The sequence below is a fragment of the Cryptotermes secundus genome, unplaced genomic scaffold, assembly GCF_002891405.2.
Source record: "Cryptotermes secundus unplaced genomic scaffold, Csec_1.0 scaffold1368, whole genome shotgun sequence".
Taxonomy (NCBI): domain Eukaryota; kingdom Metazoa; phylum Arthropoda; class Insecta; order Blattodea; family Kalotermitidae; genus Cryptotermes; species Cryptotermes secundus.
Genome location: NW_019733850.1, coordinates 18,125 through 32,216, shown reverse-complemented (window position 1 = coordinate 32,216; position 14,092 = coordinate 18,125). Strand labels below are relative to the sequence as shown.

At 44.3% G+C, this 14,092-nt stretch overlaps 1 protein-coding gene across 1 annotated transcript in view; it reads left to right on the top strand.

Moving 5' to 3' along the window:
• The window catches only part of LOC111868333 (putative surface protein SACOL0050), an 8,454-nt gene extending 3,724 nt beyond the window's left edge, over positions 1-4,730 (top strand). The window contains exons 5-9 of the mRNA XM_033753009.1: positions 1-231; positions 1,295-1,562; positions 2,955-3,053; positions 3,347-3,478; positions 3,770-4,730. Of these exons, the coding sequence (XP_033608900.1) occupies positions 1-231; positions 1,295-1,562; positions 2,955-3,053; positions 3,347-3,478; positions 3,770-4,078 (1,039 nt within the window). The 3' untranslated portion in view covers positions 4,079-4,730. The remainder of the gene's footprint in view (positions 232-1,294; positions 1,563-2,954; positions 3,054-3,346; positions 3,479-3,769) is intronic.
• The last annotated feature ends 9,362 nt before the right edge of the window (positions 4,731-14,092 follow it).

Here is a 14,092-nt window from a genome sequence, read left to right as displayed (position 1 = left end):
ACAGCCACCTGTGACGGCAATAGAACAGCGCCCTGTGACGCCTGTAACGGCGACAGAACAGCTACCTGTGACGGTGACAGCCCAGCGCCCTGTGACGCCTGTGGCGGTGACAGCACAGCGACCTATGACGGCAACAGAACAGCGCCCTGTGACGCCTGTAACGGCGACAGAACAGCTACCTGTGACGGTAACAGAACAGCGACGCGGCGAGTGGAACTGCGTTAGGGACAGGTAAGTGTACATCTCGTATCTGACAAGGGTTTTAAATCCATGAGGCACTATATATGGATAAATGAGGATATGAGGCACATCGGCTGCTCGCATGAACTGAACTGGTACTGTGTAAGATATGTGACGGACAAGAGCACTCCACAAGTTTCATGTCAGCTACAAAATTACAAGCATATAATACTTCATACTCTGAAATATGGGTATAGCTTCTCTTGGCTTAATTGTTAGGAATGAGAGAATTTTGTCGGATATTTCATTCCTCTTAACACTGAAGTTTGCATAGGTTAGCTCAGTAACTCCACCAGACTGTCTAGGCAGTAGATGTACAGCCAATTAGATCAGAGCCACTCTCTGCTTCATCCAATAAGAGTCAGCACGAGAAACGTTCAAATAAATCTGCGTAAGTAAAGCAACTATGAACTCCATCTCAGATTTTATCATGTACGTGCATGAGAGTGTACATGTTCCCCGAGTATTTAGCCACTAGTGGGTGCACTCCCTCTCCTTGTTCATGTCTGCCAGTTCATCGAAACAAATTGCCTCATCCATTGAATTAGACGCGAGAGCTACATCATTCCACTTTACGTCGAGCCTCCATATGTTCCAGCAGTAACGTCGTTCCATCTGCCCATGTGTTCCTCAATACAATGAAATTATAATGATGCGCACCATCCAGTAACAAAGTGTGACTACTCAGCAGACCGTTTTGAATCAGACCACACATCCGTTTGTTGTTACTGAATTTCTCCTCCGTTAGTTATCTACCGATGCTACTTCAGCATGCAGACTGTAGTGTGATTGAAGGTTTGGAAGCATCTCGAATGAAGTGGTCCAGGCCTATTTCAGGAATGTTGATAGAAGGACGAAGGAGAACAATGAAACCCCACAGGCTGGACAGCCAATATCCCGACAGACATCCGAAACTAGAGCCTCCCAAACTGACTCTCACCTGTTCTGTAAGACTGGGTGTTACTACTGAGTTTAGAGTAGGAAGAGACCCTAGCAACTAAATACACATCTACATGTACTATTTGTGTGATGCATCCCCGCTTGGTGTCTACAGGAACGAAGGCAGCCACACAGCGACATGTAGCACGGGCGACCATGCAGACTACACTCTGCACGAGGGAGAGGCGCAGTGCTCAATGCTGAACCGTGAGGACGCTGTGGAACCGGACATGATGAGTGCAGCGGAAACTCAGGGGGGAGCAGAAAACTCAGTGTCTGAAGGAGACGAAAACGGACAGACACTGAGTTTACCGGCTCCTGAACTGAAAGAAATGGATCCGCAAGCAACAGAAGAACGGCCCGTGAACGCAAGTGCAGAGCAGGTAAGCCACTGCACCATGCACTGTGAGTGCGCTTGTAGCTGGGAGGTTAATACGAAAGCTGGCTGTGAGGATGTAATATTCTGATGATGGGAAATGCATTGAATCGCTCCTGGAGAAGTGTATGAGTTCCGTGCAAACCTCACATACTGCTTTCCTATTGCAAAGATTTCTACCTCCTCGACCCCTGTGTCCGTATATTTACATTTATGTTCAGACAATGCAGGATAATCACAATCTCCGTGTAGGCTAAGGCGCGCTATGTTTCCTAACAATCCAGTGAGTGTTTGTTAGTTCGCAGCATAGAAGGGATGACAAATGTTCGCGTTTCATCTTAGCTTGCGTAGTTCTGGGTAGGGACAACCTTAAGACGGGCCGAACAGCCCCTTTACCGGTCAAGGAGACTTAGTAAACTTCGATGTCACAAGTTCAGAAAATTGTTTCGAATTGCAACAGTCCAGGGAGCCTCTTCCCGATTGTTGTGGAGAAAGTAAAAGAAAATAGTTAGGATGTAACAACAAAATGTAATTTAGCTTGTGGCCAGTGTGCGGGACTCGTCTCTCAGTGGTCATGTGATCAGATGGCGCACGGATCTTAAAACTCATACTAATACTGCTTGCAACTTTAAGTGGGTTACCTGCGTTATCAACATCAACTTCATCGTCTCATTACTGACTCTGAGAAATTTCTAATTACTCAAGAAGAGGTTCCATTTACGTAATGCTTGGAGGATACAGCATTTTCAGATCTGTACCGTCGCCATTACTGTAAATGATGGTACCCAAACAATGTTTCATAACCTGTATATATGTGTCTGTTGTCTGGCTTCCTACCAAGTGTCGCATGTATGGTCCAATTTTTCTTTTATCTGCGTCCAACTGAGAGAAAAACAAAATTATACGTCTAGCAGGATGATTACCTCAAACAATTGCGAGCTCAGAAAATATAATAGTAAACATCATTCCAACATCCTCAATGAAAGGGAGTTAGTGTCTTTCGTCCCTCAAGTTTATGCATTAGCCATTTTGTAGTAAGCAACAATCGAGATCTCGAACAGTAACATATTTTCAGGTGGATGTGCCTACTTAGGCATGTAGCCATAGACATACTACAATCTATTGAAACTGCTTTCTCAGTAAACTGTTAAGTTCAACTGGAAGGTTTGGAGCACATCGGGAGAATAATGTTACCATATAGCGATAGCTAAACTTGTGTATATAATGGGTGCAGTTACCATCCTGCGAACACTGAAAACAGAATCTGAGGAGAGTAATTTGGCAAAGAATTCTTCAAGCGACGGCATGTGCCGTTTGTTGTGCCATTTCCTTCTTCCTTTCTCTTTAATGTCTCTGTCTGCAAACATGACCACTTTCTGATTGGCTGCGATGGTTTCAGGTACAAACGGAACTGGGAGTACCAAAGACTGACAAACAAATGAAGAAACTTGAAAAGGAAAACAGGAGACTAAGGAAGATCCTTAAAAACCTGACAGAAGTAAGTACGTCTACGTCATGTAAGAACGGTAATATTCTGTATGGAGCAAAATACGAGGTTATAATGACTTGTAAAGTGGTGAAGTCAAGTTTGGAATGCACATTAACATTCAAGTCTTACAGTTAACTGAAATACCCTACGCTATTTTGTTTACTTCTACTGTTGCTTGTTACAGAAGCACTGGTTTGTTCCATAACTTACTCTGCCTGTCTTTATTCAGAGATATTTTTCTTTTTTTCATCCTTTTATTTCTGAACATGAGCTTATCTTGTGGTTGGTTTTAATGTCCTCAGGAGCGAGGAGAACAACTTGATGAGGAATTCGAGCCTCCCAGCATGCAAGACGCTCTCTGTCAGAAGAATTACATGAGGAAGGTAAAGAAACAAAGCAAGAAAATGGAGGATCGCATTACCAGTCTAAGAGCTGTAAGTACTGTCTATCGGAAGAACATAATTTGCATAAAATTCAGTCACATTTATCTCAGCAATCCCAGTTTATAGAAAACTAAAACCCGAGCGTCACGTCTTCCTGACTGGCGTGAATAATAATTATGGGTTCTCGATTCAATGAATAAATTTATTACGCACTCACAAGTGGTAAATAAAATGATTACAACGCTGTAAAGATTACTGTAAATTTAGCACACAAAATAAAGTCTTCAACGTCTGCATGGCAGTCGTTGCTTGGCATTCCTGAACGCACTGTGATATGTTCAGCTTTCAGGCGCTTCGAAAGACCCTAACAGCACAGCGACCTGCGACGGAAACAGCACAGCCACCGGCGAGAGCGACAGCCCAGCGACTTGCGACGGAGACAGCACAGTCACCGGCAAGTGCGACAGGCTAGCCACCGGCGAGGGCGACAGCACAGCGACTTGCGACGGAGACAGCACAGCCACCGGCGAGGGCGACAGCCCAGCGACTTGCGACGGAGACAGCACAGTCACCGGCAAGTGCGACAGGCTAGCCACCGGCGAGGGCGACAGCACAGCGACTTGTGACGGAGACAGCACAGCCACCGACTAGTGCGACAGGCTAGCCGCCGGCAAGGGCGACAGCACAGCGACTTGCGACGGAGACAGCACAGCCACCGGCAAGTGCGACAGGCTAGCCGCCGGTAAGGGCGACAGCAACAGCGACTTGCGACGGAGACAGCACAGCCACCGACTAGTGCGACAGGCTAGCCGCCGGCAAGGGCGACAGCACAGCTACTTGCGACGGAGACAGCACAGTCACCGGCAAGTGCGACAGGCTAGCCACCGGCAAGTGCGACAGGCTAGCCGCCGGTAAGGGCGACAGCACAGCGACTTGCGACGGAGAGAGCACAGCCACCGGCAAGTGCGACAGGCTAGCCGCCGGCAAGGGCGACGGCCCAGCGACTTGCGACGGAAACAGCACAGCCACTGGCGAGGGCGACAGCCCAGCGAGAGCACAGCCGATTGTACAAGATTAAAATATCGTTCTTATTGTATCCATTATTTATCACTACTATATTTATTATGGCGTTCAATTATTTCTTTTTACTATTTTCATTAAGGAGCAGTGTAAGGAGTCTGTGTATTCAGTATTTAAATGCCGCTAATTGTAAAGGCATCATATATAGTATTTGTAGTAGCAAATCACACATAATTTTGACAAATGACACTAATTTATATAAATATGTTTACTACTATTATTATTTCTGGAATAAATGTTCTTGTTTCATTTCTCTCTACGTTTTGCTGAATATCTTTCTCTGGTATTTACACCACACGACTCTATTAATCATCATAATGACAACGAAATTGAGAAGTCTCTAGATACGCCATGTCAAATGTCTTTACCAATCAAAGCCTTCTCACCTACAGAAGTAAAGCAACAGATTAAGAAAGTGAACCAATGCAAAGCACCTGGCTACGACGTAATCACGGGAAAGATATTGAGACAATTGCCATAGAAAGCAACTGTACTACTCACAATAATCTTCAGTAGCATGCACAGGCTATCTTACTTTCCGATATGGAAATTTGCTCAAATTGTTATGATACCAAAGCCTGGAAAACCAAATAACGAAGTGACCTCTTATCGTCCCATTAGCCTGCTACCTATTCCCTCGAAGATATTTGAAAAACTTTTACTGAACAGAATTAGACACGATACAGAAATCCACGATATTATACCCACCTATCAGTTTGGATTCAAAGAACATCATTCTACGATCCACCAAACTCACAGAATAATCAACAAAATTGCCACAAGTATAGAAGAGAAACAATATATCGAAAAGATATCGCCCAGGCCTTTGATAAAGTCTGCCATACTGGATTACTACACAAAATTAAGAACAAATTGCCAAGTCCATACTATCTACTGTTAAAATCATACATCTCAGAAAGGTATTTTCAAGTAAAATACAACAATGCCTATTCTAGCTACAAACTAACAAAATCCGGAGTACCACAAGGGAGTGTGCTTGGGCCTTTCTTATATCTAATATACACTGCAGATTTGCCAACAACCAACAACACCACAATAGCAACCTTTGCAGACGATACTGCTCTCCTAGCAACAGACCGTGACCCGGCAATGGCATCGCAATTTCTTCAACACCATCTGGACCTGCTACAAGAATGGTTCAAAAAATGGAAAATCAGGATAAACCAAACAAAATCTTCGCAGATAACATTCACAACAAAGCGCACACACCGCTCACCACTCACAATCGATAATTTACAAATCCCAATACAGACAGAAGTAAAATACCTCGGCCTACACCTAGACCAGAAGCTAACTTGGCAGAAGCATATCAAGACAAAACGCCAACATCTAAACCTAAAAGTACGACAAATGTCATGGCTCTTAGGACGAAAATCCAAAGTCAGCCTAGAAAACAAGAATTTAATTTACAAATGTATATTGAAACCGATTTGGACGTACGGAGTTCAACTGTGGGGGTGCGCTAAGCCTTCGAACACCAAAATAATTCAAAGACTACAATCAAATGTACTGCGCTCCATAACCAACACCCCATGGTATGTCTCGAACTTCACATTACACAACGATCTTCAAATCCCATTCGTCACAGAAGAAATCAAACACTTGCGTAACTGAACTAAGCAACCCATTAAACATCAGACAAAGACTAAAACGACAATGGCCCTCAGACTTAAAAGAACACAGTCATGAAGATGGGTAGCCGTACCAAACAACATAATGCATAGCATACTACACAGGAGAATCATCACTGGATGATCACTCCGCACAAGTGATTTCCTACAACATATTTACTTATTGCTCCCTTGTAGAGTAGATTGTAAATTGCAAGAAATAATTTTAAAAAAATTCTCTCTACAATCTCGAGATGGAGGGTGCATGTTCCTCGGAAACATCAGTACCAAACCTACGGAGCTACATGCCGTTAGAGCTCAAAAGTTACTTCACTTCTATACGAAACACTTCAGCAGCCCTGAACTGTGGACTCAACGACACTCACACATCGCAATCAGGAGGGACACCAGAAACAACTGAAGAGCGAATAGCGACATGATCAGCTACGGGATGGACGACAATTCCAAGCAGAGACAAGATATTTTTCTCTACTCCAGTGTCCAGACCAGTCCTAGGTTTCACCCAGCCTCCTATCCAAAGGCTACCGTGGGCTCTTTCCCCGGGGGTACAGTGGCAGAGGCGTGAAGCTGACCTCTCAACTCCACCTAGTGTCCAGAACAAGAACTGTGGATATATAGGTTTCGGCAAGTCTCTGGGTTGCCCCAATTTCTGGTAAAAAAAAAGTCCCTGTAATAGGCTGTGAAGGCGCACAGGAATGTGAGACGTCGAGGCTCCCACATTTTCTCTAGACAGTCGGCACACCCATCCTCCCGTCAGAGAGGATGTTTCATAAGGACTATTGAAGCAAGTATTCAGTTGAAAAAAAAAATCTCGTCGTGGGATTCAAGAGGCTTGTCGCCAAGACAGTCGCCAGTCGTAAAGTAACTCTTATTCTGACTCTGAAGAATAGTACAGTTGGAAGAGAGCCACCGTTCAGAGAGGGCTTGATCCCTGAAGCACAGGAATAACCACAGTTATGAGCTGTTATCAGGAAACGGCTAGTGTAGACGATAATAGACTGAGAATACTAGTCTGTGTGCACCAATGTTTAATAAAGTCTGGAAATTAGCGATAGTGCTGTAGTTAGTTGTAGTTGAGACCCTTAGGTGGTCAATAAGTCAAATTATCCAAAACCACGTCTATAGTCACGCTCATACTACGTTATAATATTGAATAAGCGGTTGCGGACAGCCGCGCAGGTGTGATACTCTAGCCTGGGCGGTTGAATGTGGAGCTATGAGCTCTTCAACTTAAGAAATTACTGTGTTAAGAATTGTTACAAACGACCTCATACTCGAAGGGGTAGGTTTAAATTAATCATTCATTTAACATCCTATTATTCGGCACTATATAATCCAGATTCTGACAGCCCGGTAAAATAAATAATAAAATATATAACGATAGGTAAATGGACAAGTTGTCTCATTGTTTAATTAAGCTTACGTCATGTAGACGTACAGGAAAGTTGAGGTATACCTCCACTATTCTTGATCTCGGCAACAGAGGGAGGTGAGTAGTCAGCTTCACGGCCTGGCTGCTTTAAACCACATGGGATACAGACCAGTTACCCATTAGGTAGGAGGCTGGGTGGACCCCCAGTGTCTGTCTTGACGTTGTGGTGTAGATAAAATTCTCTTGCAACTGCCGGAAATCAAATCCTGTCTGTCCAGCCCATAGTCCGTCGCTATACCAACTGAGTTATCTCACCTTTCATGCGTCATCCTATTATGTAGTAGTAGTAGTAGTAGTAGTAGTAGTCCAGTAGTATGTAGTCCAGCTGCTAAAAACGTCGCAAATAACCCATAAAATACAGAATGACACGTAAACTGTGAACTAATAATTTACATTAAATTGATATAATTATCATTTTTAATAAGATTTACAAACTGTTTTATTGAGCGTTACTTGACTAAACTCCGTGACCTTCGGAACCCACAGGAGCAAACGTGATAATCCTATTCGACATTTTGAATTAACATCACAGATAACTCACTTCAGACGTTCCACTCGCCGATAAGACGTAATGAATTAAGGAAACACTGACAAGTAACACAACGGCAGTGACTAAGTGTGTAACTTATCATAACATCAACAGTGATGACACAAGGTGCGTTGGTGAGTGATCGGTTTGAACCTCAGTTAGGACACCGGCTGTCCTACATAAGATTTCTCCCAGTTCTCCTCAGTCCCACTGGGCAACTGCTGGGACAGTACCTTGATTACGTCACGACCAATTCCATCCAAATCCTTTATAATTCATCATTCATCCTACCATTCGGTACTGAATGGTCTAGATGCTGAGAGGGTCATAACCTTCCCACGAAGACACTGGTTATTCGTAATAAAGTAAATTTAATGGCTTAGAGGATGTCATGATTTTCCTCAAATTCTTTGTCAGCACAGAACCTTCAGCCTGTTACATGCTTAGCTTGTCTCCACAGTATAACACGATTTCTCGTTCTGGGTGTAGACATGGCTTCTGGATATGGAAGACAGCAGTGAACACACGTATATTGGGTAAACAGTCGCAGATAGCCGAAAACGGGTAGCTCTGCATCTTAGGAATTGGACGCACGGTTAACGAACTTTCATTATAATCTGTTATGTTCGGAAACTACGAGGATGCTGATAGAATTTTTTAACGGAAGTACTTTGGAAAATATTTGGATCTAAGGTTGAAGATAATATGACGCAACCCAGACTCACCTCCAACTATTGCCGAGATCAAGAAAATGTGGATCTATACATCCACTCCCCACACGTCTTCATGGTGTAGTGCTTAATTAGTTAAGCACAGGGACAACTTAGCTCTTTTTACCTTTAACCCAGACCTTTGTGATTGATGTAGGTCACAAAGTATGTTCCGGATTCTATGAGTCTCTGATGGGCTAGACATGCAGCTACGATGAATTATTCTTTGGTATACTTAACGACGCGCATGTACTGTCTTCGATCGCTTGGAAACCGGGACCGTGGGTTCGAATCCTACTCAGGGCATGGATGTTTAGTTTGTGTGTGTGTGTGTGTGTGTGCGTTTTTCTGTGTTTGTGTACAGGTAGAGGCCTTGCGACGAGCTGATGACCCGCCCAAGGAGTCCTACCGATTGTGTAAGTTCTAGAGAAATCGAAGTGAACGGAGAAGTTCATGGAGATAGGCCTAGGCCCACTGGGGCTGTAGTGCCAAGGAAAAAAAAACTTAACGACGCAGTCAGCAGATTAGACTACATGATGGTGAATGGTAGCATTAGTAAATTGAGGAAGATAGAGAAGGAAGCGTTTGTGGAATAATTTGAGGTACTGTCACAGGGTGGTACAGAGGGGCACGGTAAAACCATTCAAAACGCCAGTCAGGATAACCAACGTGCAGGCCAAGGCTCTAGCCCATTGCTTCCTGAACGCAAATCAGAACGGTTACTGCTTCTGCGCATGCATTCATTCTGCACCAAGCAGCGTGAATGTACAGATTAAGTCTATACACTCGTATTTGGGAGACACTGAGTTCGAATCTCTGGGGGGACACCGGCTGTTTTCACCAGTCCCTCCAGATAAACGTCAGAATACCCAAATTAACCAACGACTTAAAAAGCTTTCAAATTCATCACTCAATCAATCAATCAATCAATCATTCTTCCACTTGACGCTGTATAGTGTACACACTGACACTGCAATAAAATGAATCACACAGTGAGTATTACATCACTTAGATAATATACAGGATGTCCCAGGAGGAAAGGTCAATATTCCGGAAGGTCATAGTACCGGTCATTGTAAGCAAAAAGAAACTATATAGTTCTTGTCGTCGTCCTATGTTTGTGCGTAGCGTGCTGTGTTGTTTTATCATTTGTAATACTGTTAGTGTGACGGACCAGAATGAAACAAATCAACCAGTATAATACATTTTCGAAAATTCCACCGTCAACATCAATGCACTTTGCAACTCGTGTGAGGACATGGCGTGTTGCTCGTCTGCACAGTGTACTGTACAGTGAAATAGCTCTATCTCGGTGCAACTCGCGTGAGGACCTGGCGTGCTGCTCGTCTGTACAGTGTACAGTGTACTGTTCAGTGAAATAGCTGCATCTCGGAAACCGTTCGGAATAGGACAAATGTACAGATACACTTCCTTCTCTTAGAATGGCCGTTACTATGACCTCCCAGAATACTGACCTTTCATGCTGGGACATACTGTATTTTACTGTCTTTTTATGTAATAATATAAATGAAAAAGGCTTTCAGGCCTAGGGGAAGATGAAATGCTTCATTTGTTTATCTAAATGAAACGCATCCTTGTCGGCCTGATGCCACATTCCAGAAGACCCTGTCTGTTATCAGGTACCTGACACAGCAAGACCTTATCTAACATATTCTACGGGGTTTTGATATAAGATACATACATTAATCAAATGCTGGTCGCTTGTGGACCAAGGCTAATCATGACTCATTTGAATTGATACCGCAGGTAAAGACGGACACCATGCCACAGAAAATGAGGGAACAGTTGCTATAGGACTGAATACTACTTTCTGTACTATATAGAATAACCGGTTATTTAACGGATCTGTTATCTATCTATTTGTATAGATCCACATTTTCTTGACTTCGGCACTAGTCGGAGGTGAGTGGGCAGCTTCACTCCCCAGCCGCTTTATCTCCAGGGAAAGAACCCCCAGTACCCATTGTATTGGAGGTTGGGTGGACCTCAGAGTCGGTCTGCACAATATGCAAAAGTGAAGATTCTTGACCCTACCGGGACTTGAACTCCGACCTCTTCTTCGCCCAACCCGCATCCAGTCGCTATACCGACTACGCTATTATTATTTGCTTAATTTAATGAGGCTATATCACCTGTACATATTACGTAGTGTCAGTCTCATATGAGCCTATATCTTCAATACAATCTTGGATCAGACTGTATAATTTCATGGGTCATATTTCCCCCACCACTGCTTCTCCTTAAGCAACTGAATGATGTGGTCTATTTCAACCAGTCATCCCTAATCATACTCCCACTTTTCTCTGCTATCATCAGTGTAACAGCTTAAGTATTAACATTTACATAAACAGGGATGGCCGCGCCATAGCTCAAGCGGTTAGTCGCTGGCTTCCCACCGCGGCGGCCCGGGTTCGATCCCGGGTCTGGTCAAGTGGGATTTGTGGTGGACAAAGTGGCGCTGGGGCAGGTTTTCTCCGAGTACTTCGGTTTCCCCTGCCAATCTTTATTCCACCAACTGCTCCACAATCACCGTCGCCTATCATCTGGGGCTGGTACAATAGGCCAGAAGTGGCCGCAGCACAAGGGACTTAGTCCCACCCCACTAGCAATAAAAAAAATATACATAAACGGGTAAAATAGATGGCTCAACAACCCATGCACTTAAAAGTCTGGAGCAACGAAAGTCGAGGGGTCTCTAGATGGACCTACTTTGCGTGATCCACCATACGGCTCGCAAGTTTCACTGTACATTCTTGCAGACTGTCAATACCTGTCAGTAACTGTCAGTACCAACATATAAACGTTTACATCCTGGCATAGGCACTGTGTTTTTGATAACTTATTTGCAATGAAATTGTATCCACCAATGAGAACATTAAGATCTTCCTCATGATATACTTGTAAGTAAGGCTGTCCCTGTAACAGGCCGTGAAGGTCCGTAGGGTTGTGAGACGTTGAGGGTCCCACATTTTATAGACAATCGGCTCACAGATGGCAGTGAGATCGTCAGCCTTACGCGCCGGCCGCCCTTCACCCCCAGGAAGATTCCTGGTACTCATTTCTGTCAGAGGCTGAGTCGACACCAGGGCCATAGTGCGGCTGGAAGATTAGGTCAATTGATACTGCCAGTGACCTCATCGGGAATCGAGCCAGCGACCTTCCGGGTTGTAGCATAGTGCCTTAACGAACTGCGCTATCGCGTAGCCCCCCTGAAGAATTATGATCTTGTTTTTTGAATGTCAAAAGACGGAAAAAGTCCAGGAAACTCTTCCATGTAATACAATACCGCAAGAACCGCCATTAAGTGATAAAGTGCTTGAGATCGAGGAACAAGGAGACATTTGTATGTATTAGCGAAGGGACAGCAGAAGCAAGGCAATATTCACGTAGGAAAGAGCTTTGCAAATATTGAGTTGGTGCCAAACATTATCAGTATGATCAAACCAGGAAGAATGAGATTGAGGAGACGTGCAGAACGCATGAAAGATACAGAAACGTCATTCAAACTGTTGGTCGGAAAGCCCATTTGCGAGATCCATACATTGATGTAATTAAATCAGATTCAATATAAACGGCCCCCAAGGGTGTACGACTGGTTCAGTTTGTTCCGCGTATGACGCAGTAACTAATTCATTCCAAGGAGCTGGGTACTTCTTGAGAAGCCGGAAGTCCCTCAACTAGTCAAGCATTTCCCAATGTTTTATGAAACCCGAGTTTCATTACCGTGTTCATAAGAGCCCTTCACTGGCCCCCTATTCTGAGACAGATCAATCCAGTCCATACCACCCCATCCAATATCTCCTAGATCCATTTTATTATTATCTTCAATCCTACGTCTAGGTCTCGTATTGCTTTGTTTTCCGTTTTGCTTTCCCACCAAAATCCTATATGCATTTCTCTTGTAAGATGACAAGTAAATAATTCCGAAGAATGTGGAAGGAAGCGGCCATAACCAGTGAAAGGTACTATCTCCTGGTGTGACTGAAGAAAACAATGAACAGCATGAGTCAGGATAGTCGGTGCGCCAATCTAAATTTGAATGCAGTGCCTCCCGAATACAAGTCAGAATTGATGCAGCTTGAGCCAAGTTGCTCTGTACCCTGTCCTGAGGGGGCCCTACCCGCATTAAATATTCTTCTCTCGAGGTGGGGGACCAAGTTTCACGTCTAGCCTCTACAGAACAGCATGTCAAGTTATTTTATCGTACTTCTCTGTGTTTAATAGTAGGGGGTGTTTCTGGAATCTAATCTGTTCTTAGTGTAAACACACATACTGGGACATGAGCAAGTTCTATTTGTAGTATTTTAAAACTGTTTCTGCACTCTTTTACTAGCAGTAGGCCTGTATTTTTGCACACTTCTTTGCAAAGCGTGGATACCTGCTGCCTTCATGGAAACTTGAAAAACTCAATCCCCTGTACAATTTGCCTTTAAGTAACCGGAAAATTTGTCCTCATCTCTGCAGACAGAAGCTCTTCCTTCTGCTTTAGGAACAGAAGTTATGGCGTCGTCAATTACTCGCACCAAAAATTTATATAATCGTGAGGGCCCCAGAAGCAAACTTTGTTAGCGATTGCTGAAATGTTTTCAACTCTATGTTGTATTTGATCATCCAACTCTGACCGCATAGATCGCATTTCGGCCTTCAATTCTTCCTTGTCGGCCGTCGCCTTTTCTTGGTGGGCGTCTAATTTTGTTAGGAGACGCGAGCAGAGGTAAAGCAGATTCGCGTTATTGGAACCCTACCGGCAGCCGGCTGGGACCCTGTTACCCTAAGAGAGGAACAGCTAAAAGACCCGGACATAGGACCCATTCTACAAGAAGTAGAGAACGGCCAACGACCGGAATGGCAGGACATCGCGGATCGGAGTCCCACGTACAAAAGCTACTGGGCCCAGTGGAAATCGCTCGCTGTGAGAAACGGCGTACTAGAGCGTGACTGGGAATCCGTCACCGGAAGACGTCAAGTAGCCCAGGTAATTATTCCTCGGAGCAGAGTGAAGGACATTCTGAGCGAACTGCACGGTGGACCGTCAGGAGGTCACTTCGGTGTCAACAAAACTTTGAATAGGGTTCGACAGAGATTCTACTGGCTCCAAGCAAGGACCGATGTTGAGAAATGGTGTCGACAGTGTGACACATGTGCAGCCAGTCGGGGACCGCGGACCAGGAATCGTGGGCAAATGCACCAGTATAATGTCGGTGCTCCCTTCGAGAGAGTAGCCATTGATATCGCAGGGCC